At 41.7% G+C, this 16855-nt stretch overlaps 1 protein-coding gene across 11 annotated transcripts in view; it reads right to left on the reverse strand.

Moving 5' to 3' along the window:
• Positions 1–16855, reverse strand: part of MEF2A (myocyte enhancer factor 2A) — a 116118-nt gene that overhangs the window by 70005 nt on the left and 29258 nt on the right. For all 11 annotated transcript variants that reach the window (XM_060755654.2, XM_060755656.2, XM_060755657.2 and 8 more), the window contains exon 2: positions 11530–11710. In XM_060755654.2, the coding sequence (XP_060611637.2) occupies positions 11530–11583 (54 nt within the window). In that variant the 5' untranslated portion in view covers positions 11584–11710. The remainder of the gene's footprint in view (positions 1–11529; positions 11711–16855) is intronic.

The following is a 16855-nucleotide window of genomic DNA, read 5'->3' on the forward strand; positions in this document are numbered from 1 at the left end:
TACACCAGTAGTATTACTCCAGACAGACAGAATTGGTTTTTCCATTAGATTGCATGCACGAGGACTCCGTACAGTGAAATCCTATCTGAAAATCAAAACTGATTGCTGTTACAGATTTGCTATACAACAGGAACATGTTATGTGAGCAGGATAGGTGTTTATCTCTAGAAAGTAAGGTGCACATATTATTTTGAAATCTAACACCTGCTCTCACTAGCAGCAAACAATAACAACAAAATCAAATAGTTGTTGAAGACTTTCATGACAGGAATCACTGGGTTGCTGTGAGTTTTCTGAGCTGGTAGCAGTATTTCAATACTTAGCCATCGCAGAATACCTGATGAACCAACCTGGACACGGCATATTATTATTTGAGAACGCGGAAATGCTGGACCACAACCACCATGTCAGGCTACATAGAGAAGCCACGGAAATCCACAAGCATGTGGACAATTTCAACAGAATGGAGAAAACAATGAAAATGAACCAAAACAACCTCTAAAATCAGGACAGTACATAAAGAGCAACACTCAGAGAACAGGGAAATTCCAGACTAGAATCAATCAGGGCCAGCTAACACCTCCCAACAAAGGATTCCCCTAGGCAGGAAGCAGCCAGGCTTTGAAGCTGCAAGGCTTTTTTGGTGGTGGCCCCTTAACTCTGGAACTCACTCCCCAAGTACATCAGGCATCCGCCAACTCTGGCAGTCTTTAGGAGGAGCTTGAAAACATGGTTGTTCCAGTGTGCCCTCCCAGAATAAGGAAATTCCCAGCAATATGTCCCTAAATGCACTTTATCAATGATCTAGGATTGTCTGCACACCCCTTTCCTCTCCGAAATTCTATCCTAGTTATATATTTCACCTGGTCATGCTCAGCATTATTTTTTGAAAAATTTAATTATTACATTTGGCCCAGCCATAGGTTTTTAAGCGTTGTTGTGCTATTGTTAATGTTTACTGCTTGTTTTTTGTTTATGAGTTTCATTTTATTGTTTTGTATTGCTGCTGTTGTTGTTTTTGCTGATGTATTGTGGGCTCGGCCTCATGTAAGCCACACCGAGTCCCTTGGGGAGATGGTAGCGGGGTACAAATAAAGTTTTATTATTATTATTATCCAGGTAGCTAATTACAACATTCACACTTGCCTCCAGCAGACCAGAGTAATTTCTCCAACCCTGGATATTCCACAAATATATAAATCCCCTTGCCTGGTTTCCAACAGACCTCACAACCTCTGAGGATGCCTGCCATAGATGCGGGTGAAATGCCAGGAGAGAATTTATTTATTTATTGTATTTGTATACCGCCTTTCTCAGCCAATCGGCGACTCAAGGCTGTTCCCAACAAATCAGTATACATAAAACGTAATATAGATAAAAAACATTAAACAGTATAAAACACTACAAAAGCAGTAAAAACAACATCATCAGAGTCTCATTATTTTCAAGCATTGTCCAATTCATTGTCGAAGGCTTTCATGGCTGGAATCACTCAGTTCTTGTGGGTTTTTTCGGGCTATAGAGCCATGTTCTAGAGGCATTTCTCCTGACGTTTCGCCTGCATCTATGGCAAGCATCCTCAGAGGCAGTGATGTCTGCTGGAACCAGGACAATGGGTATACATATCCGTGGAATGGCTGGGGTAGGGCAAGGAGCTCCTCCCCGCTGCAGCTAGGTGCGAATGTTTCAGCTGATCACCTTCATTAGCATTTGAAGGCCTGCCTGAGCCTGGGAAAATCTCTTGCTGGGAGGTGTTAATCTGTGCCTGGTTGTTTCCTCTCTGTTGTTTTGCTGTTGTAATTTTAGAGTTTTTTAATACTGGTAGCCAGATTTTGTTCATTTTCATGGTCTCTTCCTTTCTGTTGAAATTGTCCACATGCTTGTGGATTTCAATGGCTTCTCTGTGTAGTCTGACATGGTGGTTGTTGGTGTGGTCCAGCATTTCTGTGTTCTCAAATAATATGCTGTGTCCAGGCTGGTTCATCAGGTGCTCTTCTATGGCTGACTTCTCTGGTTGAAGTAGTCTGCAGTGCCTTTCAAGTCTACATAGGGACCACCAAACGCAGCGCCCAGACACGCATCAAGGAACATGAAAGGCACTGCAGACTACTTCAACCAGAGAAGTCAGCCATAGCAGAGCACCTGATGAACCAGCCTGGACACAGCATATTATTTGAGAACACAGAAATGCTGGACCACACCAACAACCACCATGTCAGACTACACAGAGAAGCCATTGAAATCCAAAAGCATGTGGACAATTTCAACAGAAAGAGACTATGAAAATGAACAAAATCTGGCTACCAGTATTAAAAAACTCTAAAATTACAACAGCAAAACAACAGAGAGGAAACAACCAGGCACAGATTAACACCTCCCAGCAAGAGATTTTCCCAGGCTCAGGCAGGCCTTCAAATGCTAATGAAGGTGATCAGCTGAAACATTCGCACCTAGCTGCAGCGGGGAGGAGCTCCTTGCCCTACCCCAGCCATTCCACGGATATGTATACCCATTGTCCTGGTTCCAGCAGACATCACTGCCTCTGAGGATGCTTGCCATAGATGCAGGCGAAACGTCAGGAGAAATGCCTCTAGAACATGGCTCTATAGCCCGAAAAAAACCACAAGAACCTATTGTCCAATTCCATTGTCAGGTCATTCGATTTCCTATATAAGCTACTCTGTATTTGGAAACGCTTCCTTGAATAGCCACGTTTTAACTTGCCTCTGAAATGTCAAGAGGGAGGGAGCAGATCTGATCTCCCTAGGAGGGCATTCCATAGCCGAGGGTCCACCACTGAGAAAGCCCTGTCTCTCGTCCCCGCCAAACGTGCTTGTGACAAAGGCGGGACAGAGAGCAGGGCCTCCCCAGATGATCTTAAAGTCCTCCGTGGTTCGTAATGGGAGATGCGCTCGGACGCGTAAGTTGGGCCAGAACTGTTTAGCCAGCACTTTGAATTGGGTTTGGTAGCAAACTTGCAGCCAATGGAGCTGGCGCAACAAGGGGGTTGGATGTTCCCTGCTTTTGGAACATGGCCAGACAGCCCAGAAAACTCACACCAACCCAGAAATCAAAGGGATTACCTAATCACTAATTTAAGGCTGAAGTATGAAGAAACTGTATATACAGTAGTACTACTTCCCCTCCTACATTTTAACTTGAAAAGCAGTCAAAATAGCCTGCCACTTTTAGCAACCATCTTTTTCTTTAATAGTCTGCTGGTTTAGATAGAGATGATAGAAAACCTTCTGCCTTTCACGCCATGTATAGGAAAGGACTGGATCGAGATGAGAGGTTTTCAAAAGGGGAAGAAATAAAGGAAAGCGGCCTCCATTCCTCAGCTACAGCTTTCAGTGCTTTTTACCCCAGTATTTCTGTGTAACCCACATAGAGGCATACTTGCTAACACTGTGGATCAGGTTCTAGGCCACAGTTGTAAAGCAAACACAGCCTTTAAAATTACAGCCTTTTTTTCATTTGCAAGCACATATAAAAGCCTAAAAATACATTTACTGACTGAGTACAGGTAACAAAATGGCACTGGTTGACTCACTTGATTCAGTCCAGAGTCAGCTGATTTGAGCATTACTGCCAAGAAAAACTTTAATAGCAAGGAAAGTACTGAAAATAATAACCATGAATATCACTGAAAAGCACTGTATTAGTGATGCACTCTAAAGCGAGGTATGTTTGTATTGTTTAGTGCAGCCATAAATCAGAACTCCAAGCACAACTCTCAAGTTACTTGAGAAGCCTGACATTTCCACAATGGTCCTTATTCCGGCATCCATTTTGTCCTCTACTTTGCACAACAGGTCAGATAACTCACATACATGTCTCCTCCATTTTCTACAACCAACTGTTGCTCAAAATCACAGAGATGTTTTCACTCAGCTATGTCTCTAAAGCAGTGGTTCTCAACCTGGGGTCCCCAGATGTTTTTGGCCTTCAACTCCCAGAAATCCTAACAGCTGGTAAACTGGCTGGGATTTTTGGGAGTTGTAGGCCAAAAACATCTGGGGACCCCAGGTTGAGAACCACTGCTCTAAAGCATTGGTTCTCAACCTGTAGGTCCCCAGGTGTTTTGGCCTACAAGCCCCAGAAATCCCAGCCAGTTTACCAGCTGTTAGGATTTCTGGGATTTTATGGAGCCTCCAGTGGTGCAAGAAAACTGTGAAGGGGCTACATTGAGCTTCAGAGGCATGCTGAAACAAAGGGATTGAGTAGTTGCAGACTGTGTCTGACCCATTTTTCTTAACCTTTTTCTTTCTTAAGTGTGGCATGAGTACTCACTGCTATTATACTGAGTCACATAGGCATTACATCTCCCTGCAATTTCCAAATGCCTTTGGTAACTCATGTGGTGTCAGCAACTAGCTCCCCATCCTGAGTTGCAGCATTGGCACAGCTGATTGGACTGCGCTTAAGGCAAAATCAAGGCTTGCAAAACGTGTGGCTCCCTGGTTGTGGAGAAAGAAGAGAACACTTTGCTCCCATGTAGGAGGAGCCCCCAGTGGAGCAGCGGGTTAAACTGCTGAGCTGCTGAATTTGCTGACCAAAAGGTCACAGGTTTGAATCCGTGGAGTGGAGTGAGCTCCCACTCTTCACCCCAGCTTTTGAAAGGACCAAGGCAGTGACATCTCCAGCTCATCCCCTGTTTGGGTATCAGCCACCACGTCAACGACTTAAATCAAGAAATAGTTTTCTAAGATCTACAGAGACACTCGCTGGAACATCCCAGAAAGCGAGAGTCCAAAAGTGGCAGGCTCAAACACAGAACCTCAAACAATGGCTGATACCACTGGGCACACAGAAAACTGGGCAACTTGGAAGGCGCTGAACAGACTGCGCTCTGGCATCACGAGATGCAGAGCCAATCTTAAGAAATGGGGCTACAAAGTGGAATCCACAACATGCGAGTGTGGAGAAGAGCAGACCACTGACCACCTGCTGCAACCTGAGCCCTGCTACATGCACAATGGAAGACCTCCTTGCGGCAACACCAGAGGCACTCCAAGTGGCCAGATACTGGTCAAAGGACATTTAATCAACTACCAAGCTTGCAAACTTTGTGTTTTGTCTGTCTGTTCGTTTGTTTTTGTAATGCAATACAACTGTTTGATTCGCTCCTGACACGATAAATAAATATCCTTCCTTTCCTCTCTTTCCTTCCTCTCTCCCTTCCCTCCCTCTTTCTCCTTCCATCCTTCCCTTCCTCCCTTTTGTTTTTCCTTCCTTTTCTCTTTCCTCCCTCCCTTCCTTCCCTCTCTCTTTCTCCCTCCATTCCCTTCCACCCTTTCATCTTTTCTTCCTTCTCTTTCCTTCCTCCTTCTTTTTCTTCCTTCCTTCCATCCTTTCCTTTCACCCTTTCACCCTTCTCTCGTTCCCTCCTTTTTGTCTTTCCTTCCTCTCTCCATTCCCTCCCTCTTTCTACTTCTATCCTTCTCTTTCACCCTTTTGTCCTTCCTTCTTTCTCTCTTTCCTCCTTCCCTTCCCTCCCTCTTTCTCCTCCATTCCCTTCCACCCTTTCGTCCTTCCTTCTCTCTTTCCTTCCTCCTTTTTCTTCTTTCCTTCCATCCTTCCCTTCCACCCTTTCATCCTTCCCTCATTCCCTCCCTTTCGTCTTTCCTTTCTTCCCTCTTTCCTTCCTCCTTACCACCCTTCCCTCCCTCTTTCTCCTTCCATCCCTTTGTTTTGTTAAAAATGTAATTCAACTGTCTGGTTGCTCCTGACACGATAAATAAAACCCCAGCTTCTGCCAACCTAGAAGTTCGAAAACATGCAAATATGAGCAGATCAATAGGTACCGTTCCAGCGGGAAGGTAATGGCGCTCCATGTGGTCATGCTCACCACATGACCTTTGAAGTATCTACAGATAACTCTGGCTCTTCGGCTTAGAAATGGAGATGAATATCAGAGTCCCAGAGTCGGACATGACTGGACTTATTATTATATTTTCCTTAAGCTAGGATTTCTGGGAGTTGAAGACCGAAACATCTGGGAACCCACAGGTTGAGAACCATTGCTTTAAAGGGTTATGGGGTCTTTGCACCCAATGTTATTGTAACAGAAGTTTAAGTTAAAAAAAGAGTGTTCCTATTTTGAAGGCAGTCTTTCACAGAATTCTATGTATTTATGAAAAAACACACCTTCTGGGATGTGCCATGACTCTCTGGGCAAGTCACTCTTATACCGTTGATTGTAATTCCATCATTAGAATAATCGCAATGTCAGAAACAGATAAAGACAATGTAATTTGGAGCTCACAATAAGCCCAAGATCTCCGTGTTTTGGTTATGCCAGACAACAACTCAAGGATCTATTTAAAAAGGTAATGTTCTGAAAGTGTCAAAATGGTTTCATAATCTTGATTCATGTGAAAAGGTAAACAGCACTTCTCGTGTCATTCCCTTACTGAAAACTGAGCCTATTTGATAGCACTGACACGAGTTCCCTTTGATAGCCAGTTTACAACTATTTATTCAGTCTAGCTCAATTATATAAATGGCCTACAGCACATTCAAGAAGATAAGAGTTCCTAATTACCACGACAATGACAGCCTCCTGTTAATTATAATCCCCTAGAGTATCAGTTACTCTGTATACTGCACAGCGAGTTTAGGCATAATCCTATTGGAAGGTAAATATTTTAAAGACTTTCGTCACTGTACAGTCAGTTAAGGGAAAAAAAGCTTTTAGAAGGACAGCTGTGATGCTACAACTCCCAAAAGAAAAAATCAGAACAATGTCATATTGAAGAATACTATTCCTTTCTCAACAATCATTTTGTTGAGCAATGGGTTAAACCCTTGGGCCGGCAAGACTGAAGACCGTCATGTTGCAGGTTCGAATCCGGGGAGAGCACGGGTGAGCTCCCCCTGTCTGCTCCAGGTCCCCATGCGGGGACATGAGGGAAGCCTCCCACAAAGATGGTAAAACATCAAGACATCCAGACAATGTCCCCTGGGCAACATCTTTGCAGACGGCCAACTCACTCACACCAGAAGCGACTTGCAGTTTCTCAAGTCATTCCTGACACACACACACACTTTTTGAGAAAATATATTAGTGCCTTACTGATCTAGGTATAATCAATGGCATTAGTAAACAGCCAGTAAGATAGTTCTCATATCTGTGTTGCCAGGCCTTTTTAAAAATCTTGCCACATTTCAAACCACTATCTTGTTGCAATTCTGAAATAAATAATAATGTATTTATTCTATTTATTTACTATATTTATACCCCACCCTTCTCACCCTGAAGGGGACTGACTCATTTCACAATTTCATGCCACACTTCAACAACATACAAACAAAACAATATATAAATACTACAACAGATAGAACATATAAATATAATAAAACTTTAAAACGTAGTACCTAATCCTGCTGCCATCATTAATGTTGCCCCATTTTGTCAAATCCATATTTTGCACTACCCAAACGCCTGAGTGCATAACCAAGTTTTCACCCTTTTTCTAAAAACCAGGTGGGAGGGGGCCAGTCTGATCTTGCTGGGGAGGGAGTTCCGCAGCCGAGGGGCCACCACTGAGAAGGCCCTGCCTCTCGTCCCCACCAATTGCACCTGTGCCGGAGGTGGGACCGAGAGCAGGGCCTCCTCAGAACATCCTAACACTCTCAAAGGTTCATAGGGAGAGATATGTTCAGATAGGTAAGTTGGACCAGAATGATCTAAAAACTTACAACCACACTGTTCTTGTTAATAACAACAACAACAACAACAACTTTATTTTATACCCCACCTCCATCTCCCCGAAGGGACTTGGAGTGGCTTACAAAGGGACAAGCCCAAAAAACCACATTAAAACATAACACAATAAAAGAGAACCAAATAAAATCAATGAAACCAAATAAAATCAATGAAACAAAATAAAATTAACACATCACAGTAACAAAACATAACATCATAAAAACAATTTAATGGCTGAACGGTAATAAATGCTGAGTTCGGAGGGCTCAAAGTTTGTGCAATAGTTTCTAGATAGGGCTAAGGGAACGTGCAAATTCAATACAGATAGGGATGGGAGAATAATGTCTTTTGGCAATTAAAATGTCAGGGTTATAGGGTGAAGGACCGTCCTAAAGTGCAGAACTTTGGCAAGTTTTGGACCAATTATCTGATGAACTGTTTAGTCAAAGGCACAGTGGAACATCCACATTTTTAGGTCCTTACGAAAGATGGACAGGGTAGGTGTCAGTCTAATCTCCTTGGGCAGAGAGTTCCAAAGCCACAAACGAAAAGGCCCTCTCCCTCATCCCCACCAACTGCACTTGAGATGGAGGTGGAAGTTTGAGAAGAGCCTCCCCATAAGATCTTGCTGGTTCATAGGGGAAGAATGTGGAGCCAGGTACCATTACATTATTTTTTTGTCAAGTTAATTCTTCCAAATCAATAGAAGATATGGCAGACCTGCCTGTAGGTTTACAACATAGAACATACGTCGCAAGCAAAGAAGGCAATAAGGAATGCTTTGCTATTTTGCATCAAATAAACCAGTTTTTAATTAACCTTTTATTACTTGATTATAGATTACTCCCCCCCCTTTTTTTTTTAACAATAGCTGTACTCAAATGAAGAGAAGGAAAAATCTAACCACCACTCAAACTGGAATGGTAAAAGTGTTTACCAAAACCTTCAAACCAGGCAGAGATACAGGGGGGAAAAACTCATCTCCCCAGGAAACATCACTGTGCCATGATTACCAACAACAACAACAACAACAACAACTTCTTATACTCTGCCACTATCTCCCTGAAGGGACTCTGGGTGGCTTACAAGCAGGACTAAGCCCAAAATGTACAACAAAATTTGCAACAAAAACAAAAAAAAGTTTAAAACGTAATAACATGTGACAGTCAATTATGACACAATTAGAACAGCAAAGCATAAAAACAGTGTTAAAACTATATCAAATTAGCTTGGTGACCAGTGACCAGGAATATAATGAACATGATCAGATTGGGGGGGGGGGGCTCTTTAGTCTGATCATGTACATTATATTCCATTATAAGCCAAAAACCCTATAAAGAGGCAGGTAAAAATACTGACTACCGACTATGACATGGAAATTTATCACAAGAAAGCAAAAAAAACACCTGCAAAACCTAAATTCTAGCAGGCCTCCTTACACACACTAAATAAGTTCTCAGACTTTTTTCAATCCAGTCCTACACATTTATCAGCCAATGTTTAAGTAGTTTCTTCAACGCAGAATTTCTAGAACATTTGCCATATTTATTTGAATCTAAGGTGCACCTTTTTTTGGGTAAATGACCATGCCAAAATTAGGGTATGCTTTAAATTCAATGGTGTATTTCAAGAGTGTGCCAAAAGGTCCCTCCCTAAGATCCTTTTCCTTCGCCCCCCATATGGGAGACAGGAGAAATAATAATAATAATAATAATAATAATAATAATAATAACAACAATAAACTTTATTTGTACCCCGCCACCATCTCCCCAATGGGGACTCGGAGTGGCTTACATAAGGCCAAGCCCAAACAACAATTACAATAAAGAACGACCAAACGCAAACCGAAAACGCAAACAATAGACAACATCATAATTACATAAAACATATGAATATACAACAATATGAAATTACAATAAATACAAACACAGTGATAATGGGCGGGCTACATGTAATGGTTAAAATAACTAATTAAAACCGGTTAAAAACTCTGGTGAGATAAAAGAGAAACAAATTATTTGTGGAAGAGCGCCCATTATAGTGGGAGATGTGGAAACAAGCTTTTCCACGAGGGGGGAAACATACACTCCAGTGACAGAACATTGCACATGAGAGATAATGTGGGATTGAATACCTATTCACCAAAGGCACAACGTAAGAGCCAGGTTTTGAGGTTCTTTTTAAAAGTGTCTAGGGTAGGGGCTTTCCTAATTTCTCCAGGTAGTGAATTCCAGAGTCAGGGAGCCACTGAGGAAAAAGCTCTCTCCCTTGTGCTTACAAGGTGAGCTTGTGAGACTGGCAGGGGCGAAAGAAGGGCCTCTCCAGAAGGCCCGAGATGGTACATGGAAATAGCTCCCTTTTCCTCCCCAGCCATTTGTTGCTTTTGCAGCAGTAGAAGTTCAGGCAGGAGGCGCCCGTCATCCGGCAACAGCTTCTTTCAGGATGCTTTGCTTGCCTTCCCTGGCGAATCAGCTGCTGAACAATGAGCTCCATGCACCCCTTCTCCTCCTCCTCCTCTGCTCTGCCAAGCAGAGGAGGAGGGGCAGCAGTGGCGTCAGCATCTTGGAGCAGGCAGGCAGGCAGGCCAAGGGGCACTACTGCTACCTCTCCTGTGCACCCACCCTTTTTAACCTTCTTTCTGTCGTTTCCACCTTTTCCTCCCTTTCTTTTCTCCTTCATTTCCTTCTTTCTCTTTCCCTTCCACCTTTCCCTCGCTCTTCTCTTCCTCCCTTTCTTTTCTCCTTCATTTCCTTCTTTCTCTTTCCCTTCCACCTTTCCCTCGCTCTTCTCTTCCTCCTTTCTATCCTCGTCATCCATTTCTCTTCCTTTTTCTTTCCTATCTCTGTCCTATCCTCTTTCCACTCCTCTTTCTCTCTTTCTTTTCTTTCTTCCCTTACTGTCTTCTTTCCTTCTCATCATCCTACTTTTTTTCCTTTTCATCTCTCATCCTTATCTTCCTTCCCTCTTCCTTCTTCATTCTTCCCATCTTTTCCTCACTCCCTCTTATCCTTTTCTTCTTTCCTTACTTTCTTTGTATCCTGCATCTATCCTTTCTCCCGTCTCATCCTTTTTTCCTTTTCCTCTATCATTCATTCTTTTCTTCCTTCTTTTCCTTCCTTCTTTCTCTTTTCCTTCCTTTACTTTCTTCACATCTTTTTCCTCCTTTCTCCCATTCCTTCCTCTTTTCTTACCTTCTTTCTATTTTCCATTCACCTTCTCCTTCCTTTCTTTCTTTCTTCTCGTCCTCCTTTATTCCCTCTTTTCCTTTTCTTCCTTTTTTCCTTCCCTCGTTCTCTCTTTCTTTTCTTTCTTCTCATCTTCTTCTTCCCTTCTTCTTCCCACTCTCCTTCCTTTCCTTTACTTCCTTCCTTTTTCCTTCCCTTCTTTCTATCCTCCATCCATCTTCTCCTTTTTTCCTTCTCATCTTCCCTTTTTTCCTTTCCTTCCATCTTCTCTCCTTCCAGTTTCTTCCCATCAAGGGTTACCTGATTCTCTGGTGTTACTTTCTATTTGGGGACATAGCACTTTTTATTTCTAAAGAAGGAATACTAAGCGCACAGCAACTGTAATGCACACCTTTTGTGGGCCAAATTACAAAGAGTGCCCTTTTTGCTGCTGCGCATTACATTCACCAACAAAGACTTTTTATGGTTTTGAAAACTGAGGTGTGCACTAGATAGGAGTAAATGCAAGTATCTTTCAAAAATAGGCTCACAAGAGAAAGGCAGATGAAAGGATGACAGCATGGAAAACGTTAACAGGTCTACTCAGAATTTTTAGAAAAGTGGCTAAACTACTGAGGAAATGGCATTTCTTACCTGTCTATTCCGTTCGTCCATTATTCTTGTGATCTGTATTTTCTTCCTCCCCATGTTAACAGCTTCTTACTTTATAATCCAGAAGCACACGTAAAAAAATCCACAATCTTTGTATCCTAGCACATGGTAATCAGTTCTGTTCTACTACTAAAGCCTTCATGCAACGCTGTCTCAAAAAAACCTGGAATGGAGAAAAAAAAAATAGAATTAAGTCTCTGATGTCAAAAGTACAGTACATCGTTCACATCATAAATATTTACACATTAGAAGTCATTTGTAAGACAAACCATCCTCCCCTCTAATCAGACTGACATTCGCTTGCATGATGCTTCACTGTACCTTGCCTAAAGCACTCACATCATGGAGTCAGTCCATGCAACTCAACACAGAAGCTATGTCAAAGTTTGCATCCATCACCCAATGGTTTAGAACAAACACAAACCAACAGCTCATTTTTGAAAGCCTGGTTTACTCTTCAGTGGCAAAACAAAAAAATCTTATCCTAGACAGAAAAGAGCACATAACTTTTAAGAAGATGCAACTTCAGAATAGTGTGAGTTGTTCTATTACTCAATTACTTCATGTTCAAGATATAATGTTAAGCAACGCGCAATACAAAAGCAAATCTCTTTCTAGCTTTTTCCTCCGAGAGCCTTGCCCCATTTTCCATTATCATTATTTTCTTTTCCCCTTGATTAAAAGTATAGATTAAAAGACAAGGCACTACTCAAGAATTAATATCTTCTGAATGCTTTTGAAGAAGAATTCCATCTTGAGCTATCTCCACCCAGCCTTCTTCCATTCTCCCAAAACACTATTTTACAGAAACCTACAGACTGAGAACTAGTTTAAACCAGGGGTCCTCAAACTTTTTAAACGGAGGGCCAGGTCACGCTCCCTCAAACTGTTGGAGGGCCGGATTATAATTTGAAAAAAACCATGAGTGAATTGCTGTGAACACTAAATATATCTTATTTGGAGTGCAAAAACACTTAAAAACAATACAATAATTAAAATGAAGACCAATTTTAACAAATATAAACTTATTAGTATTTCATTGGAAAGTGTGGGCCTGCTTTTGGCTCATGAGATAGGATTGTTGTTGTTGTTGTTGTTGTTGTGTGCTTTCAAGTCATTTCAGACTCAAGCTGACCCTGAGAAAGGGCCGGGTAAATGACCTTGGAGGGTCGTATCCGGCCCCCAGGCTTTAGTTTGAGGACCCCTGGCTTAAACACTCATGGTAATATTCATTACTGTAAAACTTGCAATATTTCACACATCACTAACAAACCAACAGCTAATACAAACACTTCATTATGGATTGTACGCTTTCCCATCATAAGCTTGTTCAACCATCCACATCAGTTGAAAAAGAAGTTTACAAACAGAGAAGCTTGCATGTTTGCTGAAGTACCCAACCCATGCTTTTGAAAAAAGATCACAGAAGAAGTGTGTTGTGTGTTTTTTTTACAATGAGAGATACAATAAATTAAAAAATAAAAATTGGAAAGAATGGAGACTCCACATCTTTGTTCTCTGCAGCTATTTGCATTTTTGTATGTGCACGAGTAACTCAAGGCACTTGTCAAGGTGCAAGATAAACATCTATAATGTGTTATTTGAGTTTCAAAATGACTAAAAGCAGAAGCCCTCAAGTGCAAGTGTAGACCACAGCACACAGGACAGGATCAAAAGCTAAAGATGACAGAGCACCAACAAGGGGATGCAATAAACTATGGAAAATTTGGTTCAAATTAGATGCCATGTTCCAATCTTCAGAATCATCCGAAGGGTCATAACACTGTCACTTGTTCACACATTTCCTTGCTTACCATACTCTGCAGTAGCGTCTAAATCTAGAAACCTGTAGTTACCACTGTGTGCATATAAATGTGCATTGTAGTTGCTTGTCAACTTATGGGCAACCGCATTAATTTCATAGGGCTTTCATAGGCAAGGTATGAGCTTAAACAGAAATTAACTGCCAACTCAGAGCTTCCAAAACATGGCTCAGAAGCAGTACTGGCTAGTACTGGGCATAATTCCAATATCTCTGTGAGCTAGAGTAACAAAAAGCTGGGGGGGAGGGGATCTGCATATGGAAAGCAAGGTGATAAGAATGGCACCCACAAATTCTCCCTAATCAATAAGTCTTCTAGGGTGAATCTGAAGATGTAATTTCAAGAGAAAGAGGAGTTGGGTAAGCAAAAATAAACATAATCGAGTGCTCTAAGTTACAATGTAGATACAGAGTGAGGAAGCATAACTTCCTTTTTTCAAAACTTAATAAAACCCAGTGTATGAATCAGAAAATTTTATTTTTTTATAATGTATGTACATACTTAAAACTTTGTTTTATGTAGTTTTGAAGATCAAATTAGGTAGGTGACATCCCCCATTCTCCATAAACTGAGTTAACCAATTTCTGGCGTTTGTCATGACTCTTGCCAGCATAGCAGGCGTTATGTTGGCAATTTCTTCCTGGATGTTGGACTTAAAATCTTGTAGGGTCCTTGGACGGTTCACATAAATACGGGATTTCAAAAAACCCCATAGAAAAAAAATCACAAGGGGCCAACTCTGGAGAGCGGGCCGGCCATTCCAAATGCGCTCGAAATGTAGGCCTCAATGGCAAAAGCATGCTCCTCACTATTCCAATGCATGATGGCGACTGAACTGTGTCAGGACAAAACTTTATACTCCTGCCTCTCGAACAAGACCACTAGCGCTCTGCTACGTCTTCAACTGACTGAATGGCACGCATTTTAACAAAAGGAAGTTATGCTGCCTCATCCTGTATAAATCTCAACATTTCAACAAATGGACCACTCTTAGATCTTTCAACTGCAATATTCCTTATTGAAGAAAAGTATGCAATAAGAACACACGAGCCCTAATCACACCCAAAGATACACAATGAGACCCAAGTAGAACCAAAGAAGCAGATCAGTCAAGATGCTTCCTTTTTTTGGGTTGGGGAACAGCAAAGCACCAAGGACAATCTAGGAAATGCATGGACAAACTTGGGCCCTCCACTAATTTTGCAAGCTCGGCTGATTCATATGTTGGAAATGTAGAATGAAAGACATGAACCAAGAGACATACACGCGACATGGAGCTCCATTGCCATAGTTACATCTCCCACCACCACCTGTCAAGCAATGCAGCTCCTGTAACATGTCCATGTGGTTGGAGAGCAGTGAGATCAATGGAAATGTGTCAGGACATTTGCACCATACACGCAACATATTTCACAAACAAAAACAAGTGACACAAACACCATTCGGGTTGCAGCTACACCAGGCATGGGCAAGCTCCGGCCCTCCCTCCAGGTGTTTTGGACTTCAACTCCCACAATTCCTTCAGTACCTGGACAATATCCTTCAGGCCGTGGATGACATACTCATAGCACAAGCATGGGCCAACCTGCACTCTCCAGGTGTTTTGGACTTCAACTCTCACCATTCTTAACAGTCTCTGGCCCCTCCCCCCCCCCCCCCCCTCAGCCTCTTAAGCAGAAAAGGAAAGGAAGGACCTGAGTCCAAAACACCTGGAGGGAGAGCTGAAGTTTACCCATGCCTGGTCTAGGACCTTCTGATTCTTTGGAAGGGTAAGGGCTAATCTACAGAAGGCACACACACACACACACAAAAGCAACAAACTGTCCACTTTTCAAGTGCTTCTAGAGTCCCCAAATTTCCCTAGGCAACTTTTAAATCCAATGCTGGGCCCGTGATCAAGAAACATGCCTTGAACTTTATGGCATGTGTAAAGCAAGAGCAACAACATTTCTTCTTGATCCTGATCTAGCAAAGACAAAACAACCTGTCATTCTTTTCTCTCACATTCAGTGAGATAAGCAAGACTACCCCTTCCTACCTAGGATGAGTTCAAGGTTATGCTGACAAATTTGAGTTTGTTATCAAAGCCAGTTGAAACTGCAAGGCCCTGATCCCAACTCGTATCTGTCAGCAAACTGAATGAGACCAATGAGGCATGTCGAGAATCAACGGTCTTCTAAAACTTTCTCTTAAAGGGCCAAATTTTTACCAAAACCTACATCTAAATATCAGAGTAACCTGCCACAAATACCCTAACCTTTCAGACACACATTGGAAAGTAGTACGAACTATCCCATAAACTGCATCAGAATTCATAAGCACTGACAGCAAAAGGGGATTAATCACAGCCTCCATTTCACAATTTATTCACTCTCAATTGAGGATACAGGCGTGATTTTCTGATACAGCACTCAACGGGTCAATGGAATACCACTAAAGCAAGAGATTCTGTTTGAATTTTCCTTTGGCATCCAAGTTCTCCTTGCTTTGGACTATCATTAAAATGCACAAGATATAGAGACACACCAAGGTATTATCATTTTGGAAATAACTAGTTTGGAAACAAAATACAGTGATACCTGCAAGAAGATCACACCTGTTTCCCTACCAAGAATATGAGGTCCTGAGTTATCATAATGGAGCAGGCTTCATTTTCCAAGAGAAGACTTCTAGCAAATGAACATAATTCGCACTTTTACAACATACCCTTTCCAGTAAAACAAAAAGTTTCTAACCTATGAATAAGCATATCTCTGGGCTACTGGTACAGATACCTGCTAGCATTTGAGTTTGGAAAATGTCTATGATTCCCAAACAAATTAGCATAGCTGGAGCATCTTAATAACACATACAGAGAGATAGGGAGGGCAGTCAAGTTCTACCCAAGAGAAAGAATTAATTTCTCTAAATAATAAATACATTAAGCACAGAATGCAGAAATTGTTTTATCTTCTTTGCCATCTCTACGAAGGAAAGAGAATTCAGTTATGTGGTGGACCGAGGGGCATAACCACATAGTACATGTAAAGGGTATATTTTCGCTTTTCTTGCATAACACTTTGAAATTGCTATGCTTTTATAAGTCAAGCTATGCCCTCTAAACTGGCGCTTTATCCCTGCCAGGTCTCCGCCTTGGCTGAAATCAAACCCGGTTGGGGCTTCTTGCAAGAGAACACAAATACTGCAGTATTACAGAGATATTCAAATCCATTTCTAACAAAATGAACACCTGTCAAAACAAAGAGGAAACGGGATTTCTTGTATTATTATTTTTTGCGGTAAGCAACTAACTATGTATGTCACTTGGAGAATTGATCTTATTGCTGTAAACACTGCCAAGGGCAGGAAAAAATATTATTTATTTATATCCCACTTTTCTCCTATGGGTGGGATTCAAAGTGGCATATATGGAATCTTTTTTGGCAAATATCAGGGAGATTTGAAAATATGAGCAATGTTCTTAACATTTATGGGGTTTTTTGTAT

The sequence above is a fragment of the Anolis sagrei genome, chromosome 9, assembly GCF_037176765.1.
Source record: "Anolis sagrei isolate rAnoSag1 chromosome 9, rAnoSag1.mat, whole genome shotgun sequence".
In the NCBI taxonomy this organism is placed as follows: Eukaryota; Metazoa; Chordata; class Lepidosauria; order Squamata; family Dactyloidae; genus Anolis; species Anolis sagrei.